This window comes from Prionailurus viverrinus, chromosome C1 (genome assembly GCF_022837055.1).
Source record: "Prionailurus viverrinus isolate Anna chromosome C1, UM_Priviv_1.0, whole genome shotgun sequence".
In the NCBI taxonomy this organism is placed as follows: Eukaryota; Metazoa; Chordata; class Mammalia; order Carnivora; family Felidae; genus Prionailurus; species Prionailurus viverrinus.
The window spans coordinates 119,103,770-119,125,657 of NC_062568.1; the positions used below are offsets into that span (position 1 = coordinate 119,103,770).

Sequence of the window (21,888 nt, forward strand, 5' to 3'; positions counted from 1 at the left end):
TAAAAAATATCGGAAATGTTATCCCTTTTTTTTTACAAATGAGGCAAAGGTTTGTGTGACCTTTTCAAGATCCCTTAGCTAATAAGTGGTAAAGGCTAGATTCAAATACAGGCTGTAACTACCAACCATGCTACTGTAGTGTTTCCTGAGAGTCTGTCTTCAGTGTTTTGCCATTGTACCCAGTCTGGGGGATGGCCAGCACAGCAGGTTGACTGACTACTCCTTTTTCAGGCAAGGTTCATAAAAGGAGAGAATTTTGGGGGAGCCATGGTGTGGACGTTGGACCTGGATGACGTTAAGGGCACTTTCTGTGGCACTGGCCCTTTCCCCCTTGTCTCCAAGTTGCATAGTTTCCTGGTGCAAGCTGGTAAGTACCTATGGCTTGGAAGTGGGGTTGGGAGCAGATCTTTTAGATCTGCAGGCTTCGGTGAGACAGCATGGCACCGAAGGAAGAGAACAAACTTTGATGTCAGGCCGGTCCATTTCCTTGGCTTAGAGGCAGGCTCCATTTGACCCTCTGAGCTTTGTTTTCCCTATCTGCAAAACGGGAATGATCCTTATACTCATGACATTATTATAAGAACTATATGAGATAAGAAATGAAAACTGCTGGCTCAATGTTAGCGCTCAATATATGTCAGTTTATTCCTCAGAGGCTTCCTCCTGCTTTCGTGGGACAAGGGCCAGAAGAGGAAGTCGGATTTCTTTTGATAACCTCTTTGATAGTAGAGACTGCCCTGGCATGCTACAGCTGCAGCATCCTTTGAGATTATTTATAACTATCATTTTAGGGACAAGGACACTGGGGCTCAGAAAGGCAATACTGCTAGTCGAGGGCAGAGATGGGACTCCAACCCAATTCTTTACAAAATGCTGTCAGGGCTCCTTGCCCTCCATGTTGTTCCTGGTGCCTTCTACCATGGGGGACACAGGAGGTTTCTGTTATTAGGCCTTGGGGGGCAGCAAGGTCTTGCTGAAGGTGCCATCAGTAAGGTCAAAGTGAGGCCTTAAGCGTAGAAAACTGGCAGGCTTCTTGGGGTCTTTCCCCAGAAATGTAAATGTAAATGCCCATAGGTGCCTGGGGTCATATCGACATGATGAGGCGAGGGAGCAGGGCTTCAATGTGGTGGGATTTTATCTATGCCCTCAAGTCAGTGCATTATGAAATCCTTCACTTCTGGATTTTGGGAGCAAGTACTTCAGCCCTGGAGTGGTCGTAGTCCTGCCAGCAATTAACAGGATGGGGAGGAAGCCGTAGGACTCTCATCCTGTTCTGATGATTTCCTCTAGAGTTCAGCTCAACTCCTTCACCAACATTTTGGCTCTCAACTGCTATGAATTCTTTAAGAACTGACCCTGAAAGTCCGACTGGAACCAATGATATGGGGCTTTTGTCCTCAGAAGGAAAGTCTATGGCTTCTAACACCCATAGGAAGTCTGAAGATATGACTAGAGGCCACCAGAGTGGGATTGTGACCCCTACGAGTGAAACTATGTCCTTTGGAAAGCACACTGTGGCTGTGGAAATGAAGACTGAGACCCTTGGAGACGCTATGACTCACGGAGAGATGAGTATGGTTTCTATGCATGGTCAGACTAAGTCCCCTGGAGAGAGGATCGTGCCCCTTGGAAAGAGAGCTGTAGCCCCTGGCATGATGACTACCCCCTCCAGAAATATTACAGTCACTCCTGGCAGGCAGACCAAGACTCTTAGAAGAGAGCCCACCACTTCTGAGGTGGACACAGACCACCATGTTGGTGTTCAGACAGAAGCCGAAAGCAGGAGGCCGTCCTCTGGCCCTGTCATCTAGCCCCAGGACACATTCCTCTTGCTTTGGACAACCCCTGTCTTCCCATTAATGGGAACGAGTCCTCTGTCAGTTCGATGACCCTTCCAACAAGTGCTCTCTCTCTCTAAAGAAAGAAAACCCAGAAAACGCTGCTGTGTGTCAAGGAGCCTAAGCTCTGTTGAAGGCAGAAGCTGGGGAAAGCCCTTATCTTTTCTTGTAGATCCCCTGACAGGAGCTGCTCTTACCCAGACATTCATAAACCATTCATGGTTATGAGCAGGCCCCAAAGCCACAGGGAGTTCGTCTCTTTTCTGTTGAATAAACTGGAAACACAAGAATCCATCTGCGTTCCCTGGAGTTCTTTTCTTGAAATGACCTGAGCAATGCAATTGTCAGCTCTGCCTTTCAAGTTCACGTTCCCCTACTGCTGTTTTTGGAAGGAGGGAGTTTGGGTCTAGCCCATGCTGATGTTTTCCAGTGTGGATTATGTTGCTTCCCTCTCTGCCTTGAACAACACTCACTTTGCTGGTGGTCAGAGCCAGAATCTCTTCCAGGGCGGTTTCCCACAATCCTCTCATGTCACACCGGTGTAACATCTCCTCCCATTAATACATCAGAACTACTCTTTGCCAAGGTCACTGGTGATGCCCACGTTGTTAAATACAGAGTTCAAGTCTCACTTCTGATTCTCCTTGATGCAGCAGCAGCAGCACTGGCACACTTGGTCACTTTGTCCTCCCTGATCCTCTTTCTTTCTTTCTTTCTTTCTTTCTTCTTTCTTTTTTAATATTTATTTATGTTTGGGAGAGTGAGTGTGCGAGCAAGTGGGGGAGGGGCAGAGAGAGAGGGAGACAGAGGATCTGAAGTGGGTTCTGCACTGAGAGCAGAGAGCCTGAAGTGGGGCTCAAACTCACCAACTGTGAGATCATGACCTGCACCGAAGTCGGACCCTTAACAGACTGAGCCACCCTGCGCCCCAGTGACACACTTCCTTAACTATGCTTCCGGGTTTTGATTTTACCTGACTGGTCATTCCTTCACAGCGTTGTGTGCTGATTTCTCCTCTTATCCCTGATCTCTTAATGTTGGGGAGCTCCAAGTCTCTCCCCTGGGTCCCTTTTCTTCGGTATTTACATTCACACCCTCTTGGTGTTGTCCTCTAAGCACATCATTTAAACAGCATCTGTATTATTGTCAAGAGAACAAAAGTGCAGAGAAACGTCCGTAGTACACTATCTTCCACGTAAGGGAAAAGGGGGCATAAGAAAACACACGTCTGCTCGTTTGTGCACAGAGTAATAGAAAGTAACAGAAAGATTACGGAAGGAAAGAAACAGAATAGAAACAGAAAGGATAAACACGGAAATAATGAAATCGGTACTAGCAGGAGTGGAGTGAGGGTGGTGTGGAGAGAACGGGAGATCAGGAAGGGGGTACAAAGGGTTGGGGGGGGCGGGTTGCCACTTACCTGAGTACGCGTGTTTGTGTCATTCTGACTTTTCGAACCATGAGACTGTTTCACATCCCACAAATAAATAAAATCAAGGATGATGGTGGTGGTGGAGCTAGAGCAACTCAAAATTAGAGCACAAACAGCAACAAATGTATTTAGCCACGCTAAAAATGCACCAACAGCGTAATCACATTGAAGGAATTAGGGAAGAAAAGAGCTAGCCTTAGTCACTTTGGAAAACGGCATTTTGCCTCCTTATTGAAAAGCTAAAGAGGAACCATGGACAAATACTGGCCTCCAGCAAATTTGCTTTTGACACGTATATAAGGTAGCCATTCTGAAACTGCTTTCTATGCATTCCAGAATTAAACACAGAAGGAAATCCACTGTGGGTAAGAAGGACCATGTTTCTCACTGCCGGAGAAAGTAGTTACAAATAGGAAAACAGAAAAGGCTAGAAAGAACCCTGTGGCGTTAGGCTCAGAAGTATCAGTATGAAATCATGATTTCAAACTATATATGGATTGGTTGATATAGAAATATGTGTATCCATACATATATTTCCTGCTTGGACCACTAGAAGGGGCTACAGCAGTGACATCCGAATAGGCCCCATACCTTGAGGAGAAGGTGCCCAAACACCCCTGGACTAACTGGGGAAGGAGGCCTGTGTATACTGCTCCCGTCTCCCCTCTCCTGGTGGATGATTCTGAGTGGTGATTCCGAGTGGAGGCCGCTGGGCCGAGGACAGTGGGTGAGGTTTCAAGACCAGGCTTCTACAAGACTTGACTCGCAGGTGGGAGAGAGAAAAGTACTCAAGTGATGTACCTCTGGGAGCAGCCAGTGGCTGGTCTGTGCTTCACCGACATTTCATCTCATGCTGAGGAAACAGACTCTGAGAGCTCATGTACTACTATCTCGCTGCAAAGAAGCCTTGGTAAGTGCTGTAAGGGAGCCTGGAGTAAGGAATGGCAGGTGGCCAGAGGCACAGATGTACGATCAAGTCCCAGGAACGCCTGGCAAGGTTTGACGCGGATGGGCAAGGGGGCAGGACGCGAGCTCCACGGGCATGACTAATGAGCGGGCACCGGTCGTCTCCGCACAGGAAGGTGATCTGTGGACACCATGTTAGGAGCTGTTGTCACTTTCTCATTTGACTTTGAAGAGTTACATAAAAGGTTCCCAAACCCTGTTTTTGTTGAGTTAGGAATATTGCCACCAGGGGGCAGCAGCATACAGGGTTACATTTTCTCTGCGGGTGGGAAGAAAAACTAGGAGAGTAGAAAAAAAGTAGTTAGAATACCTCTGTACAGAAAATGAAATCAAATATAAATCTGTCATTGTCGTTAAAGTCAATACATTTGGGGCACCTGGGTGGCTTAGTCGGTTAAGCGTCAGACTCTGGATTTTGGTTCAGGTCATGATCTCATGGTTCGTGAGGTTGAGACCCATGTCTGGCTCTGTGCTGTCAGCACAGGACCTGCTTGAGATTCTCTTTCCCTTCCTCTCTCTCTCTGCCCCTCCCTCACTCGTGCTCTACTCTCTCTCTCTCTCAAAAATAAATACATAAATACATAAATAAATAAACAAACAACAACAAAATACAGTCAATGCTTTTGTGCACATTGACGCAGAGAGAGCATGAGTGCCCTGAGCTTGGAGGAGGGGCTGTGCTGAGATACAGGTTGAGTTCTGAGACACAGGTTGAGTCCAGACAAACCAGACTTGAAATCCCAGCTCGGATTAACTATGTGATCATGGGGTAGTTAAATCAGCTTCTAAGGTTGTTACAATGGTTAAATGAAACATGTATCTGATACAAAGCCAATAAGTGGGAGTTACTGATATAAGCATATCTTCTGTAGAGCTTCAAGTTTCCATTTAAGTATTTCTTGGAGCGCCTGGGTGGCTCAGTCAGTTAAGTGTCCAACTTTGGCCCAGATCATGATCTCGTGGTTGATGAGTTCAAGCCCCACGCCAAGCTCTGTGCTGACAGCTCAGAGCCTGGAGCCTGCTTCAGAGTCTGTGTCTCCCTCTTTCTGCCCCTCACCCACTCACACCCTGTACCTCTCTCTCTCAAAAATAAATAAACATTAAAAAATTTTTAAAGAATTTCTTTGTATAAAGAAAGAAATATGAAATTAGAAACTCTTTAGGTTTTGTGCATAGCTCAAAGTGTTCAGGAGTAGATTCATGACAAAGTTCCAATAATCTCTCATGCTGCTACAACTTTATGTAGGGAATCATTTTATAAACTGGTTACTCTTACCACATGCTTCTAAAACACTACAATCTAGAAGCTAGTAAAGTGTTACAACTAGGAACACAAATAGGTACAAATACCTACAAATAGGTAAGGTGTGTATAGAAGGTATTAAGTGTGTCATTTCCAGGATTAAAAAAAATTAATGGTTCCTTAACTCTTTATGGAATACAGTCCATGTTGCTTAGCATGGCATACCGGGTCTGCCTCACCTTCTGGTCACGTCTGTGTAGACACCTAGTGCTGTGCTCCAGGAGTTTGATCTGGGTGCTCCAAGGTGTGCTCCATCAGTATGGAGCATGATAACAAATAGTTCAATGGACTAGAAGTTAAAATATGGTGGATACTGAACATACACTGCTTTAATACAGTTTTGCAGAATCAAGAGTATTCCGATTTTAGCATTACAGGCCTTTCCATTGCGATGGGTCCTGAGTAGAAAATAATTTCCAGAGCGACAGTTAGCATGATGAGGACCGCTCAGCCCCAGTGCAGGTTCTTGGGCTGGGTCCTGGCTTCCGAGGAGCCACGTTGAAAATTGCTCTTCTGGCCACGCTGGTCACGATGTTCTCTGATTTCATCACATCACTTCACTCCTGGGTGCCGTTGTCCAGCCTTTGCTTCTGCCTCCAGTGGATTTTCCATTTCCTTGCTTTCTCAACTACCATCTGGCAAGATCCTTCCTCAAATGTTACCTCTTCTCTGAAGGCTTTTCCATCCTTCCAGAAGCTATCACTCCTTGTCTCTGCTTGCTTTATCATACTGTTCTTCTCCCTCTTGTTCACTCAACACATATGTGAATGCTAGGGTGTCAGTCATTTGACAGGATGCCGACTTTGCATACAAGGACCATTTCTGATTTTATTTTGTGCTCCCAGAGCTTAGCACAGAGGTGAGCACAGACTAGATATTCCATAAGTGTTGGCTAATTGTGAACTAAGAAACAGAAAATAAAGATCAGTGTCATGGACTGTGAGAATCGCATTCAGGAGACCATAGATGAGTCTGATGAGAGGAACAAGAAGGAAAAGGGGAAGAAGTGGAGAGTCTATTGTAAATCTCCCAAAAGCACATGGACTTTGGAGTCAAAGCACAAATTGTTCCATTGTTTTGGCAGAAGTTGCCAGCACCCATTTCCCAGTAGATGTGGGCACCAGGATCCTTTGTTCCCAGTGCATTTCACATTTGTTATCACATCCTAATCTGTGGATTCGATCAGCAAATCCACTAATTGCTTTTTAAGTTGACTACAGAGTGGATAAAAAAGGCCATGACACTTACCAGAGGGAAAAACAAACAGAATCCATGGACTTGTAGGGGCACAAGCTGGTACAAAGGTTAAGAAACTCATGTGCTTTCAGATGAAAAGAGCAGGGAGATCAGGGTATAAAAGAGAGATCCAACCTCCCTCTGTGTGTCCCATCCCTTGGGTCTGCCACTGTGTCCTACGTGTCTCTGGGCCATTGAAATCAACGCCATGAAGATCCTGGTCTTGTTGTTGGTTTGTCTACACCTCTCGGAGGGTGTGGAAAGGTGTGTATGGGGATTCAGCTTCAGCCCTGAGGGAGCATCAGAAGCTATGGTAGAGCGAAGGCCTCCCCCTATAGATCTCATGGAAAGGCAGTCAGATTGTGTCATGATACATGTACCCAAAAACCACAGGGAGTGAAGACTTACAATGGATGGATGGGTGGATGGATGGGTGGACAGATGGTGTGTGTGTGTGTGTGTGTGTGTGTGTGTGTGTGTGATTAAAGGTGGGTTGGTGTTTTGTGGGACAAGAAGGAAGGATGTACAATATCTATAAAGCTTAGAGGAAGGACTGGGAAGGAACAGATATTTATTCTGTGTAAGCCATATGTAAGCAGAAAACCCCAAATACATATTGCAGTGCATTTTCATGCTGGAAATGCTGGAGTGACTGCAGTGGTCAGAACTCACTAAAATCCAGGAGGATTTCTTATAAGAGGCTCTTCTTGGGTAGAGTATAAGAAGGTTTGAAAACCCACATCAGATCAATGAAGGCATTGCTTTCATGGGGAAGATGAAGGTCACTCCTTTTGTTTGCCCTATTCTCTACAGAATCATTCTGAAGAAAGGCAAGTCCATCCGCCAGGTGATGGAAGAGCGGGGTGTACTACAGACTTTCCTGAAGAACCACCCAAAGGTTGATCCAGCTGCCAAGTATCTTTTCAATAATGATGCTGTTGCTTATGAGCCCTTCACCAACTACCTGAATGTAAGTGAGGGTCAAGGTGGTGTCTATAAACCTTGGCTGAAAACCATTCTCAGATACTCATTTAGACCTCTCATTAGCTCTGATTTTGGACTTTTTACTAAACCCACATCTCTCCCTTCCTCAGGAAAGTATCCGGAGAAGTTATGAGTTGGTACCATTTAAGACTATCACATTCCCTCTCCTTCCTTCTTTCCTGTCATTACTGGCTCACTCTCTAAAGCTCCATTTACATGGTTAGGAGTTTCCGAATGACCATGTTCCAGTCAATTGAGCAATCGAAAGGAAGTCCTAGTGATGAGCTGTAGGGGAAAGAGGGAAAGCACAGGCAAAGTGGCCAGGCAAAATCTCCAGTAGCTCCAGATGCTATGTAGCTCCCCATTTGGGAACATACACTGGTGCTCAGAGCAAGTATTTGCATGTTCTTGAGACTGCAGTGTCTTCTCAGGGCACCCCAACACACTGGTGTCCTATGGACTGTCTTTAGTGAGATGTTACATGAGTGTCAGATCTAGAAGCCACTTCAGGAATCTCCTATCTCAAGTCCCACTTTTATAGATGGTGGATGAAGAGGCAGGGCAGTGACATGACTGGCTAAAATTCACTTAGAACTCAAACTATGTCTCAGTGAAGTTCTCTTCTTGCTTTTCTAGCCACCTTTCTTTTTTTATTTCTGGCACCTTGGCTACTAAGTGACCAAGGGAGGAGAATGGTGTGGAAATATCTAACACCGGAAGAGAAAGAGGTGTGTGTGTGTGTGTGTGTGTGTGTGTGTGTGTGTGAGAGAGAGAGAGAGAGAGAGAGACAGAGACAGAGACAGAGAAACAGAGAGAGACAGAGAGAGAGAGAGAGAGATGGGGAAGGTGATGGGCACTGGGAATGGAGAAAAAAGTGATTACTTCTCCAGCTTTGCATGTTCTGGCATAGAACGGCAAATCCATGGAGGTATCACCTTATTGCAAAGGAGAAAACACATCTGGAAGGAGAGATTGTCTTGCCAGACTAATTCTCACCTGGTCAAAGTCTTGCATGTAAGGACAAAAATGGAGAATATCGAGGGACTCTGGCTCCAGAAGTGACAGAGAATTTCTGGAAAGAGAAGAATATAATTTGGCCACAATGTGGCTTCTAGTGAGTCAACTTCATCTCAATCTTTAGGACATGGCTTGGCTGCTTAATACACTGGGGTAACAAACTTTTCTTTGCAGTCTTACTACTTTGGAGAGATCAGCATTGGGACACCACCACAAAATTTCCTGGTCCTCTTTGACACGGGTTCATCCAACCTGTGGGTGCCCTCCACCTACTGCAAGAGCCAGGCCTGTTGTGAGTATACCACCATCACCACCCACCTACGGATAGGAGCAGAGGGCGACGCAGAGTCAGGATTAAGCACAAGCCCATCATCCAAGTCTAGAGTTCTTGGTGCATATCCATGATCTCAGCCTCCTTAAATTCAGAACATCTGGAAATCTTTCTCTTGGTCTGTATTTCACAAGTGCTGCATCTCTAGAAAGCGAAAGAAGTAGACCAGGGCTTCCATTCCTTTCTCTATTGATCCCTTTCCTCAGCTCTCTCCTGTGGGCCCCAATTCTTGGCACTTTTGAGTTGACCCATGCTTCAGGAAATGGTAGGTTGGAAGGAATTGGGGCAACATCTGTTTCCCAAGGGGGCAGACTTTTCTGGGGCTATTGATTGCTTTCAGCCCAGAGTCTGAGGCTGAAGCCCAATCCCAGGCTTGGTCTGATGGTCCCAGGCCATCAAGGATAAGTGTCCTCCGTGTATTTTGGAAAATGTGTTGACACTAACATTGCATTGTCTCTTTGCACAGCCAATCACAACACGTTCAACCCCAGCATGTCTTCCACCTACCAAAACAATGGGCAAACCTATACACTATACTATGGAAGTGGCAGCCTGACTGTGCTCCTGGGATATGACACCGTGACTGTAAGTGCTGTTCTCATCTTTCTGTGGGTCTGCCATTTGGCTCCCCTTTTCTAGACTCTTAAGCTGTCATAGATATCAAAGTTGTTAATTAGGTACAAATTTCTAAAAGTGGACTCTTGGAAAGAGTGCCACAGGCCATCTAATTAAACCTTTGTCCCAAGACAGGAATTGCCCCACAGCAGTCCTGACCTCTGCAGACTCTTTACATTGTGCCTCCCCTGTGACTTTGCTCCTTGGTCTTATCTGCCCTCCTCAACCACCTGGAGCACATCTGCTTCCTCCTCCACAGGACTTCACTCTGGGTATTTGAAGACCTTCCTTTCACTATTTTCTTTTCTTTACATCAAGCACACGCATTTCCTATGTCATTTGTGCACACGGATTGTTCGATATAAAACCAGCCACTGTCCTTTCGCTGTCCATGGAAGTGGAAACTCTAACTCCAAAAAACAATGCCCTCTACTTCTCCAACACCCACACTCTTCTTTCCAAGACTTGCATGTTTGGCTGATGCTGTTGTCCCTTCTTTTCCATGCTAGGACTGAGCCAACTCAATGAAAGAAGCCAATTTCTTCTCCCTAAAAAAGGGTCTAGGTTCCTGGACACCTAAGTCTGGGAAGGATTTGTCTACCCTGAATTGTTGATCTTTTCTTTTCACTTGTCTCAGGTTCAGAACATCGTCATCCATAACCAGGAGTTTGGTCTGAGTGAGATTGAACCTAGCAACCCCTTCTACTATGCAAACTTTGATGGTATCCTGGGAATGGCCTACCCCAACCTGGCGGTGGGGAATAGCCCAACAGTCATGGAGAGCATGATGCAGCAGGGCCAGCTCACCAACCCCATCTTCAGCTTCTACTTCTCTCGGTGAGCATCTTTGCCCTGTAGGGCTCAGCAAATGAGGCACTGTGGGGGGTTTTATTTTACTTTATTAATTTTTTAAACATTTATTTATTGTTGAGAGACAGGGTGCAAGCAGGGGAGAGGCAGAGAGAGAGGGAGACACAGAACCCAAAGCAGGCTCCGGGCTCTGAGCTGTTAGCACAGAGCCTAACGTGGGACTCAAACTCGTGAACATGAGATCATGACCTGAGCTGAAGTTGGATGCCCAACCGACTGAGCCACCAGGCACCACAAGATGACTCTTTTCTTAAAAATGGACTATAATCACTCAACATTTAATAAGTAAATGTCGAGATTGTTGTATTAGATTCACAAAATTCAGAGCTTATAGGACCAGCCACATGATCATTTCTTAATACAATAAGTATAAATATAGAATAAAGAGAACTATAACGAAATGATATTTATAAGAACATATCTGGCTCCAAAAAGAGTTCTTGTAGTCATCACTTCACAGGACATCTCAAAAATCTTGTTTTTAGCTCCATTTTTCCAGAAAGGCAATGCAGGCTCAGACAGGTGGTCACTGTTGAGCATGACTGACACTGACAGTGGTGAAGCCATGACTCAAATGCAAATACCTTGGTCACAAATTCAGTACTTTTCTTACTCTGCTGGCCTTGAACTCTTGTGACAAACTTTACTTACTGCTTCATCTTCCTAACCACATGATCCCCAGGGGACCTGAGTCCAAATGTTCAATGACTGGCAGGCCTAGGTTAGGGAACAGAAGAGGCCTGAATCCTCTTAACACCGTCTAGTTACCAACCTGAGCACGACAGGAGCATCCCCATCACTGCCCACTTGAGATCTCTGTCTGTCAGGCCCCTCCAGGTACTCTCTGAGGGCTTTCTTCTTGTTCTCACTTTGTCCTCAGGAGGGTGTCCCTGGGAGGCTTTTAGAGTTTGTTTTCACAGGCCTGGTTTCCAATCTCATCGCCTCTTTTATGGGCATAGTCTGTGTTTCCGTTCTCTGGTACTCTGGGTGTTCCTCCGAGGAGGCTCCTCTCCCTTATGCCTTAAGCCTGGTGGAGCCTGAAGAGCAGGTCAGAGGATGGTACCCCTCTTCCTCTGGTTCCACTGTGTCTGAAGGAGAGAGGGACAGTGAGAGGGGAGGGAGGGGCTGCCTGGCCATGTGTGTTGTGGGAACTCACGCTCTTCTCCTCTTCTCCCTAGCCAACCAACCTATGAGTATGGTGGAGAGCTCATCCTGGGAGGAATGAACAGCCAATTTTATTCTGGTGAGATCGTCTGGACTCCTGTCACCCGGGAACTGTACTGGCAGGTTGCCATCGATGAGTAAGTACAGAGGAAAGTTCCTATGGATTATGGACACCCCTAGAGTGTCCCTCCAGTGTGACTCTATTTCCTGTTCTTGTCATGGCATAAACCTCTTAAAGAGAATCAGCAAACCCTCAGGCTGATTATTCCTGGAGCTCAGTAGACTTTGGCATCTAGCTCTCGACTGAACTTTTTGACTTGGTCACTGAGCCTTGCCATGTCAGCAGGTTGGTCATTCCTAGGTCTCTGTGAATCTACATCTTTGTTCTTGGACGCTTCATTATCCCAATTAGCATAGTCTTTACCACTTCCTTCATCAGGAAATGTAATAGCTGTCATGGGTGTTTTCTATGTGCCCAATGTGCTAAATATTTATTTAATATATTATTGCATGTAATCTCCACTACAACACTATAAGGTGGTCAGCAGCATATTTCTTTGCATAGATAAAGAAATCAAGGCTCAGAGGTTAAGTAACTTATCCAAAGTCACACATTTCACACATTTCAAAATTTGAGCCCAAGCATATTTGATCCCCTTACCCACGATCATGAATCAGTTACTTCTACACCCCAAGCCTTCAGGAAATGTCCATCACTGCCAGATAAAGATACATGTCTTTGGCCAGTAGTCGAGACCATCCGACAGCTGAGCCCTACCTATCAGAACAGCCTTCCCACCACTTCCGGATGTGCAGCACGGACCTGACCATGTCCTTGCACCTCGCCATGACTTTCTTGCTTCTTCTCTTTTGACTATAACACCTGAAGTGGTCCTCGTGTCCTTGCACATCCTTCTGAGCCCAGATGAATTCCTACCTCCCTTGAAAAGGCCTCTCAGGGGCCCAGTCTCTCTTTCAGTCCCATAGTCTTACCAGCTTGCATCTCCTCATCTTTGGGTATGTCACAGTGCAACCAGCCCAATGTGAAGAGTAGAGAGAGAGGTAATTGGTTGGGTGTCTTATTCACCATTACATCCAAGTACTTTGGTCCACCAACAGTACCCAAAAGATACATGGACTGAAGAGGAAGGGTAGAGAAGGAGCCGGCGACTTAATCACACAGGACCACATTACGGAGATTACCAGCTACTGCATTAAGTGGTAGCTTAATGTATGGTGTTGTCTCATGTCTCTTAGAAGGTATTCTTTCAAAACAATGAATACAATCTGCTCCTGTTTGTATCACGATAATTCTTGCAAGAATGTCTTGCACATGCCCAAGTGATTTATGAAGTGATTCCCAGCTTTGGCACTGTGTGGACCTCACATAGGTAGATATAGAAAGGTAAGACATAGAAAAAGGAAGATAAGATAAAGGAAGAGAAGCCCTGCCTCCCCAGGCCTCTCAGTCAGAGCTGGAAGGGTTACCAGACCAAGAAGGCACAGCAACATTATAAGGGCAGCTGTGTCGTGGGGTGGCCAGGCTTCCTAGAAGAGGCAGAACGTCGGAGCTCCGAGGTTGGGGAGATTAGGGTGAACATGGCACAGCCATATGGCAGTAGGCCACTGATTTCTCTTGTACTGGTGTCCCTCTCAGGTTTCTCGTTGGGAACCAGCCCACCGGCTTGTGTTCCCAGGGCTGCCAGGCCATTGTGGACACAGGGACCTACGTGCTGGCTGTGCCCCAGCAGTACATGAACTCCTTCCTGCAGGCAACAGGAGCCGAGGTGTCTCAGTACGGTGATGTGAGTAACCAGAAGCCAAGGATTTTTCTGCACACGGATGCAGCCTCAGCACAGGAAGAGGGGTTTGGGTGGGGGGCTAAACCCCTGGCAGGACAGATTAAGTGGGGACACAGCATGGCCTTTCGGGCATGAACCCTCAAAGCAAGGAGGGGTGAGGGGAGGGAGTAACACCAACCAGACTGTGAGTATGGGCTGAATGGTTGTCAGGAGGGACGGCTGTTCCATTGCAGGCCCTAGGAGCACATTTCACCTTGGTGTGGCCAGTGTCATTTGACGTGTGCCAATAGAGGCAGGCATGTCACGTTTCCCCATTCCACCGAGATTTCTTTTTACCTAGAAATACTCCTTTGGCTTTTATCTGAGCAGCCTCCCGTCCCCACCCCTGCTGCCCTTGTACACACTTCTGCAGTTTGCTCCTCCAGCATGCAAGAGTCTCGTTTAGTCAGACCAAATCTTGGCTCCTCAGGGTGTGTGTGTGTGTGTGTGTGTGTGTGTGTGTGATGAGTACGTGGACAGGTACACACAAGCAGGGATATGAATTGTGTGAGAGCATGCTTTTACAGGCTGGGCCTGTGTTTCTTCTCTGTAAGTTGCACTTTCTGAAGGTAGAAATCTGTTCTGGAATGAGTCTAACTCCTTACGGCCATACCAACACATCCCAAACTTGAGATGTGCTCAGGGAGACCCAGGAAAGCAGAGCACCTGGTCAGTGTTGTGCCTGGGAATCGGGTTTTGCCTTCCATGCTCTCAAACAGCCTCTGCTGGAAGGTCAGGAAGGAAGTCTCACAGGGAAAGGGGGACTGGGGCCCTTTGTCTGGGCCCCCCGCCTCCTGGCACGCTACAGCTCTGCCTCTCCTCTCTCTCAGTTTGTGGTCAACTGCAACTCCATACAGAGCATGCCCACCATCACCTTCGTCATCAGCGGGTCTCCTTTACCTCTGCCTCCCTCTGCCTATGTCCTCAATGTACGTATGCACTCCGGGCTCCACGGACATGGGATTGGATGGGCCCAAACAGCTGTTCCGTGTCCCAGCTCACGTCTGGACACCTATGGGGAGTCACCAGTAGCAAGGCTGAGGGTGAACAAGAAGCCAGAGACCCCGCAGGTGTCATGGAATATAGGGTGGGAACTTCCTGTGGGGAAAGGCTTTTATATGCAAAAATGTTATATCCGTATGTCTTTTGTCTCTTTAGAACAATGGCTACTGCACCCTTGGGATTGAGGCCACTTACCTGCCCTCCCCCAGTGGGCAGCCCCTGTGGACTCTGGGAGATGTCTTCCTCAAGGAATATTACACTATCTATGACATGGGCAACAATAGAATGGGCTTTGCCCTCTCTGTCTAGACAGGTGAGAGGCAGCTGTCTCCACCCTCACTGCAGGACTCTGGGATTACCCTACAGTTTCTCTGGGCTGACCGCAGCATTTTGGACTAATCTGACCCTTCTGTGCACTAGAGTCTTACTTCCTGCAACTAATAAATCAAGAATCTCCAAATGTCTTTGTTGCTCCTTCCAAATGTCTTCTTTGCCTTATGTTTGTAGTAGTTTATTCTAAATTGAAAATTAGTGCCCACTCGTTGGGAAATCTGTGAATTGACCAATGGGGGAGAACATGGAGCAGAGATCTCTGAGTGAGGACCCACTGCACAGACCTTAAGGACGCAACAGTCCCTTCATGACGAACGCTGGCTGGAGGTGACCAGCTCTCCCAGCACTCTCCCTTCCAACACATTCTTCTTTGCATTCTTAGACAAGAACGTGAACCGGAGTAGTCTCTGACTCAAGAATTTTAGAGAAGAAAAAGAAACTTTAGAGAACATTTCCAACTGGTGCTCTGAGAACAAATCTGATCAGAAAATGTGGTTCTTTTTGAAGGGAGCAGCACAGTTTTAATGAATATTTTCTGGTATTTTCGTAGATATTATCCTCCCTATGGTGCTCTCAGGCTGCTCACATACGCACTTTACCTGCCTGGGCCTGACTGCTTTTGAGTTTAGAAACCCCATCTCATTTTACAGTGGAAGAAAGTGAGGTGTGGACAGGTAGTCATACAGCTAGTGTTAAAATCATATCCAGATTCAAGGTATTAAATACTTTTATTGTGCTGCCACGTGATGAAGTCTGCTATGTGCAAGCCATGGATGCATGCAATTATAAATGAGGCGTGGCGTTGGCTCCCTAGGGATTTTCTATCAAATAGAGCCTCTGGCTCCAGAGCGGTTTTCTGATGGCAGTAAGACCAGTAGCTGAACTTGCCCTCCACGGTAGGTTATGAGCAATCATCTGCAGTGGGTTCTTCGACCGCAGTAATGCTGCCTTTGGGGAGCTAAGAACTGGTGTGGCTCTGGGAAAGATGCAAAGAATTATCAGTCCAGATGTGCATGGGTGGTGGTGGTGGACAGAGGTGTGCCTTTCTCCACAGCATTGCATCGTTCCCCTCTACTGATCTAATGGAACTGACTAATATAAGCACTTTGGCCATTCCTTTTCCTTTTTGTTGTGTTTCTCTTATAAGAGATACAGACTTTTCTTTTTCAATTTTTTTGCCAAAGGGACGGATCTCAGTTCAGCTGCAATTCACCTACATCCTCACCATCTGCCCTGTCAGCTACTGTTCCTGCCTCAGTATCACCTCTATTCATTCTCTAGTGGTTAGCCTCAATGATATAAAGCCATGATCTTTCGTTAGTGGTAAAATGTCTGGAACGTTCTCAATCCTGAGATACAGAAAATCCAAGTTATCATGAGTAACCTGAAATTCATCAGCAGGGGACCATCCGTAGCCACTGGGAACATATGGCATTGGTAATGAGGGCTGCTGAGGATCAGGACGATTCCTGTTAGGGTGTGGAATTAAGGTAGCGGTAGAATGTGCTAGTTTAGAACGGATCCATCACTAACTTTCCAGAAATTAGAAATCTTCGTGGAAAACAGTTGCCATTTTTATCGTCTATTTGTTTGCTCTCACTCCATTCCTAGGTCTTTGAGAAGGGGGTTTGGCTTATAGTCTTGCCTCACCAAATTGGCCCATTGTCTGCCTTCCTCACATCCCCAGCCCCAAAACCAGAGGGAAAACTGGCATCCCCAGAGTGTTTCTGTTGCTCCTTTCCTGGTAGCCCACGGAAAAGTCCCAGGGCACGGAGATGGCGAGTTTCAAGATTTCCAACTCCTACCTTCTGGTCTTCCCGTCTGGGTGTAGCTATGAAACTTGTGTGTTACTTTACCAACGGGTCCCAGTATCCAGATCCTGCCAAATACATGCCAGAGAACGTGGAACTGTGCCTGTGTGTAGACCTCACCTATGCCTTCACTGCTTGATCAATCACAAGATCATGCCCTGCGAGTGGAATGATGATGTCCTATTTCCCAGTTCCAGGCCCCCGAGCAGCAGTCAGCACTTTGTTCTGAAATACCTGGGAGAGTCACAGGACAGACACCCTGGGTGGACTTGAAATCCAAAGGTAGTATTGGGGACCACCTCCCCACTCAGGACTAAAGTACACAGTATAGAAAAGGTAGCTCTGGAGGAGAGGAAAGAAAATGTCAAGCTACCTTGACAAAAATAAAAATGACATCCTTTTCCTTGGCAGTAATTTTATCTTCTAGAAAAATTGGCTTCTTTGCTCTAATCCTCTATTTCTCATTCCCTACTCTTACTTCTAAACTGGAAGCCCCTGTTGTGCTCTGGCCTGTGTCCCTCTGAAGCTCCTTAGCCAAGGGCAGTGAGCAAAAGAAAGTCCAGAATTGCCAGAGGGACTTAAAAGGAAAGTAACTTCAAAGACTGACTGAAATTCACCTCACTTAAGGAACTTTCTAGAAGAACTGCCTTCCTCTTGAGATCAGAATGGGACAAGTCAACCCCATTTGGAAGATCCCATTTTCTGTTTTCTAATAGGTGATGCATTTGACAATTTTGGGGGCTTGTGGGAAGGGGGAGAAACAGTAACCTCCAGAGTCTCATGGATGTCTTTGGATAAATGTCCACCATTCCCTCCATGAGGCTGTCTCCAGGTAGAAAGCAAAGTTCTCTACAAGATCCCATACACATGTTGTATTAAGTGGAAGGCTCTCTTCCACTCAGTCTGGCCTCTTTCCTTCTGCTCCAGAAAGGATGAGTGGGTGTTCCAATCTGAATGGCTGGCATAAAGTTGATCCTTGGAGAAGCAGGAAGAGGATCCCAAGAGAAGATTTCCTGGGGACATGATTCTGTCCTTTTGGTGCCAGAACCATGAGTCTGAGAGAAGACCGTTTTGACTCTGGTGGCAGTTTCCTCATGCCTGGCTAAAATGGACTTTACGCTGTCATTTCTCTGTCCTTACTCATTAGGAATGAAAACCTGGTTATGCTTTTGATGGTTAGCTTGTGGAACTTCGACACCCAGAAATAAGAACCTCTTCTTTCTATGGGGAGTTGGCCTAGGGACTGATCTCAGGAAGATGAGGCTGAAGCACTTTAAAGGTGAAGAAAATTGTGGTTGAAGGTGGCACAAAAGATCCAAGAAGTGTATCAGCAGGAGATTTTCCAGAATAGGGAAAAAGCTAGAATTGGGAAATGAGAAATTTATTTATCTTCAAATAAGAGCTGAATGGAGTCCATCGTTTTTATTCTTAGGATCATAGGATGAGGGAAGGCAGAGAACTAGAGGTAGAGAACCAAAGGAAGGGCTGCTCTATGGAAGGAGTCTGTAACCTACACAAGACCTACACATAGCACATGCTTAATGTTTATCTACAATGCTCCAATTTATTTCAGTGAGTGTTTACTGAACATATATTGTGTGCTGAGTACTATGGCAGGCACTGAGGATCCAGATCTGGGATACACAAGGATGAAGGGGCTATAAAAGAGGAACTCTTGAGAATATGATGTATCCTCCTATTTCAACAAAATAAAGAAGATGGATAGAGGGATATTGCCAGCCTGGGGAATTAATGAAGGATATTAGATATCATCGAGGTATCTCAAGGATATTAAATATTTACTGAGTAGCATAAGACACCTTTTAAGACACTGTAAAAAAATGGATGAATAAAAGTCCCAGGAAGCTTCCTATCTAGCGGAGAGACAAACATATACACACCCAACTGAATAGTGCAGTGGGCAAATGCCATGATGGAGCATGCACGATGTGATAACAAATGGTGAGAAAGTAATGGCAAATTCTGCCTTTCTGGAAGGACATTGCAAGAGAAGGCACCTGTGTAAGCGAAGGCATGGAAGTTTGAGAGTGTAGAGTGTTGGTGGAACTCTGAGCAATCAAGTAGCAGGAAAACCAGATCTTAAAAGTAGGAAAAGAGAAAGAGGGAGGGAAGAATTAACGAACATGCTGTGAATGGACGAGATGCCATTTTTCTTTCTTTGTTGATGAATTATAATGCCCTTCCTAAAGGGATTTGGGAGGTGAGGAGAGAACATGAAATGTGACTGGTGAGTGGTTGCAAGACTTGCAAGGGATGGTTCATCAGCAAGCCCTAAACACCAGTTGAGTTTTGTTGCTCTCTGGGCTCTACAGGAGGATTTTTATGATATCAGATCATGTGGAGTAAAGGCTGGAGATGAGGTGGATTTAAAGACAGAGCTTCATATGCTGCTGATGGTTCCTCTAGTATTTCTTGGAGCTCAGAGAAAGAAGGAAGGGGAAAGGTGATGGCATCTGAATGCCAGCAAGGATCATGCCTTCTCCAGGGTCACCACCAAGGTGGCCACAACAGGCAACCATATGATTCTCATTGACTCAGTGGTCCAGCATCTCTAGCTATATGAGTTCAATGGCATTGACATTGACTTTGGGTACCCACAGTCCTGGGCAGCCCATCTGAGGACTAGCAATTCTTTACCATCCTCATCAAGGTAGAGACCTGCAGGTGCATTCATATAGCCCAGGACCTATGGGGGTTTCCCACCCTTGACAGATTTCCATGTTTAAACAAAAGGGAAAAAGAAGATACAGGAATCAATAATTGTTGAAAACCTACAATGTTCCAGACACTGTGGCATGCACTGTGTATATGGGACTTTATTTGATATTCATAACATTAAATGGAAGTATGTACTTTATATCAAACCAGAGAGGAGAAGTAATCATAATTAGAAAGTAGTGGAGATCTCTGAAACTTCTTTCCCTACAAGACACCGCTTCAGTGAGGAAGCAGGGGAAAATATTACAGACAATTTAAGTTTCAAGCCTTAGCTCACTCACTTATACACACATATACATGGTGAACACATACATTCTAGTACATGCAAGATTTTTTTCTTCCATCAAATATTGATATATTTTTAAATTAAAATTTGGCCATTTATTAACACTGTCTTTTTCCTACAATTATTGCTACCTGTAATCATCAATACTGTCCTAGCTTGCAACAGGAAATACAGCAGCTTTTGAAGCTAAGGCCCAAGCCACAGGCCACCCCCCTCTGCTGATCTTGGCAGCCATACCTGCAGGCAAAGGAACCACGGATGTGGGTTTCAGAATTGCCAATATCAGAGCATGAGTCAGGCATGGGAGCAATACCGCAAGGCCTGAAGGGCACGTCTTATTCCAAGGCTGGAGTTAAACCTACGGACCTTTGGAGCTACATTCAGACTAAAGTTAATGTAGTGTGTACATCTTTGCTTGGTGTTTGTGGGATGCCACTCCCCATTTTTCTCCTCAGCGTTCTTGACTGGCAGCTGCTGTTTTCTAACCACTCTGGTCTCCGGCTTAGGACCTAGAAGGTGTTCTATATGTTCTATGCTGCTTGAGGCTCCCCAGTGGGCTGCATAAATTCATGTGGGCTTAGCTACTGTGTCAATCCACTAGGGAGAAGAAGGCATGCCACTAGTGAGAGCAGAGGAGGAGAGGTAGGGAAAGTTTTTACTCGGTGTGCAACCAAGCCTGTTGTCAATTCCTGCCCCCAATTTTTTTGCCTATCTACTCACACTAGGGCATGGAGGAGTGAAGAGAATCTGGCTCCAGGGTATTCTCCTCCAGCCTCCAACAATAGCTAGTACACCAGCCTGCCAAGCTATCCACTGCATGAGGAACCAGAGAGGCCTCTGAGGACCCACAGTATCGTTACCCAGAGCGCAAGAGAGCTTGTTGGATGGACACTGTGTTCTTTGGAGATTTCTGGGAATAGTGAAGTCTTATTTCATTCCTGGAAAAAGTTCAATTCATTGTCTGTGAGAACTGAATTAACAGGTAATCAAAATGCTTGGTTTAAAAAAAATGTGGTCAGGGAATCATGTATAAATACTTCTGATAGCATAGACTTTTGTGGAGGTTGGGACACTATCACAGGAGGCAACAGCCCTCAGCACCAGGGTTCTGCTGACCATGGAGAGGTTATCTATGTCAACACTGTAAAGCAGGCATCTTGGGTTAGGACTGGGAAGCAGACACGGGAGGAAGGTGGAAGAGAATGGGCTTAAAGCCTTAAGCTAAATGTCCCCCCAGTAACTGGCCATGAAATATTGGTGAGACAGTGGAGTTCCTGCTGAGAAGCTCATCATGGGGGTCCCCACGTATGGATGGAAATTGTGCCCACTTCTTTGGATGTGTCTGTGGGAGGACCCTCCTCAGAATCTGGGTCTATCAGGCCCTACACCCAGGGGGACTGGCTAATGGGCCAGCTATGAGGTAACCTCCCCCCCCCCCCCCCCCGCCCCGGAAGAGGCTTAGGGGAGACTCTGGCCAGTTGGTGAGTGGCATTAGACAACTTCTAAGTTCCTTCCAGTTGTAAAAGAACTCTTGCTACATTGATTGCCCATGTCTTCTGTATACCCCAAATGGAGATGAAAAGCATTCCCCAGGGAGAGATAAAACATCTTGGCAAATGACAGGGTCTTGCTATGTGTGACCCAACTTCAGTTTGACTTATATGAGAAGTTAACTCCTTTTTAAAAAAAATTTACTTTTTAATTTACAACGAAGTTAGTTAGCATATAGTGCAATAATGATTTCAGGGTAGAATCCAGTGATTCATCCTCTACATATAACACCCAGTGCTCATCCCAACGAGTGTCCTCCTTAATGTGCCTTGACCATTTAGCCCATCCCCCCACCCATGACCCTTCCAGCAACCCTGACTTTGTTTTCTATATTTAAGAGTTTCCTGTGTTTTATCCCGCTCCCTGTTTTTATATTGTTTTTGCTTCCCTTCCTTTATGTTCATCTGTTTTGTATCTTAAAGTCCTCACATGAGTGAAGTCATATGATATTTGTCTTTCTCTGACTAGTTTCATTTAGCCTAATACACTCTAGTTCCATCCATGTTGCAAATGGCAAGATTTCATTCTTTTTGATTGCTGAGTAATACTCCATTGTGCATATATACCAC

General features: G+C 45.8%; 1 protein-coding gene across 2 annotated transcripts; it reads left to right on the forward strand.

The window, feature by feature from the left end:
- The first annotated feature begins 282 nt into the window (after nucleotides 1-282).
- Nucleotides 283-15,063, forward strand: LOC125172748 (pepsin B-like). Of its 2 annotated transcripts, none has more exons than XM_047871229.1 (9): nucleotides 283-367; nucleotides 7,589-7,745; nucleotides 8,951-9,068; nucleotides 9,574-9,692; nucleotides 10,360-10,559; nucleotides 11,771-11,893; nucleotides 13,414-13,561; nucleotides 14,428-14,526; nucleotides 14,756-14,927. In XM_047871229.1, the coding sequence occupies exons 2-9, from the start codon at nucleotides 7,626-7,628 to the stop codon at nucleotides 14,906-14,908; spliced, it is 1,080 nt and encodes a 359-aa protein (XP_047727185.1). In that variant the 5' UTR covers nucleotides 283-367; nucleotides 7,589-7,625; the 3' UTR covers nucleotides 14,909-14,927. The 2 variants fall into 2 exon arrangements, with proteins under 2 accessions (XP_047727185.1, XP_047727184.1); XM_047871228.1 differs by lacking the exon at nucleotides 283-367 and adding an exon at nucleotides 6,984-7,039 and having other exon boundaries at nucleotides 14,756-15,063.
- The last annotated feature ends 6,825 nt before the right edge of the window (nucleotides 15,064-21,888 follow it).

Excerpts from the sequence above, each read along its gene's own strand:
- LOC125172748 (XM_047871228.1), top strand. The coding sequence starts at position 6,984 with ATGAAGATCCTGGTCTTGTTGTTGGTTTGTCTACACCTCTCGGAGGGT. Across the intron at positions 7,746-8,950 it reads CCTTCACCAACTACCTGAAT|TCTTACTACTTTGGAGAGAT; the intron begins GTAAGTGAGGGT and ends TTTTCTTTGCAG. Across the intron at positions 10,560-11,770 it reads TTCAGCTTCTACTTCTCTCG|CCAACCAACCTATGAGTATG; the intron begins GTGAGCATCTTT and ends TCTTCTCCCTAG.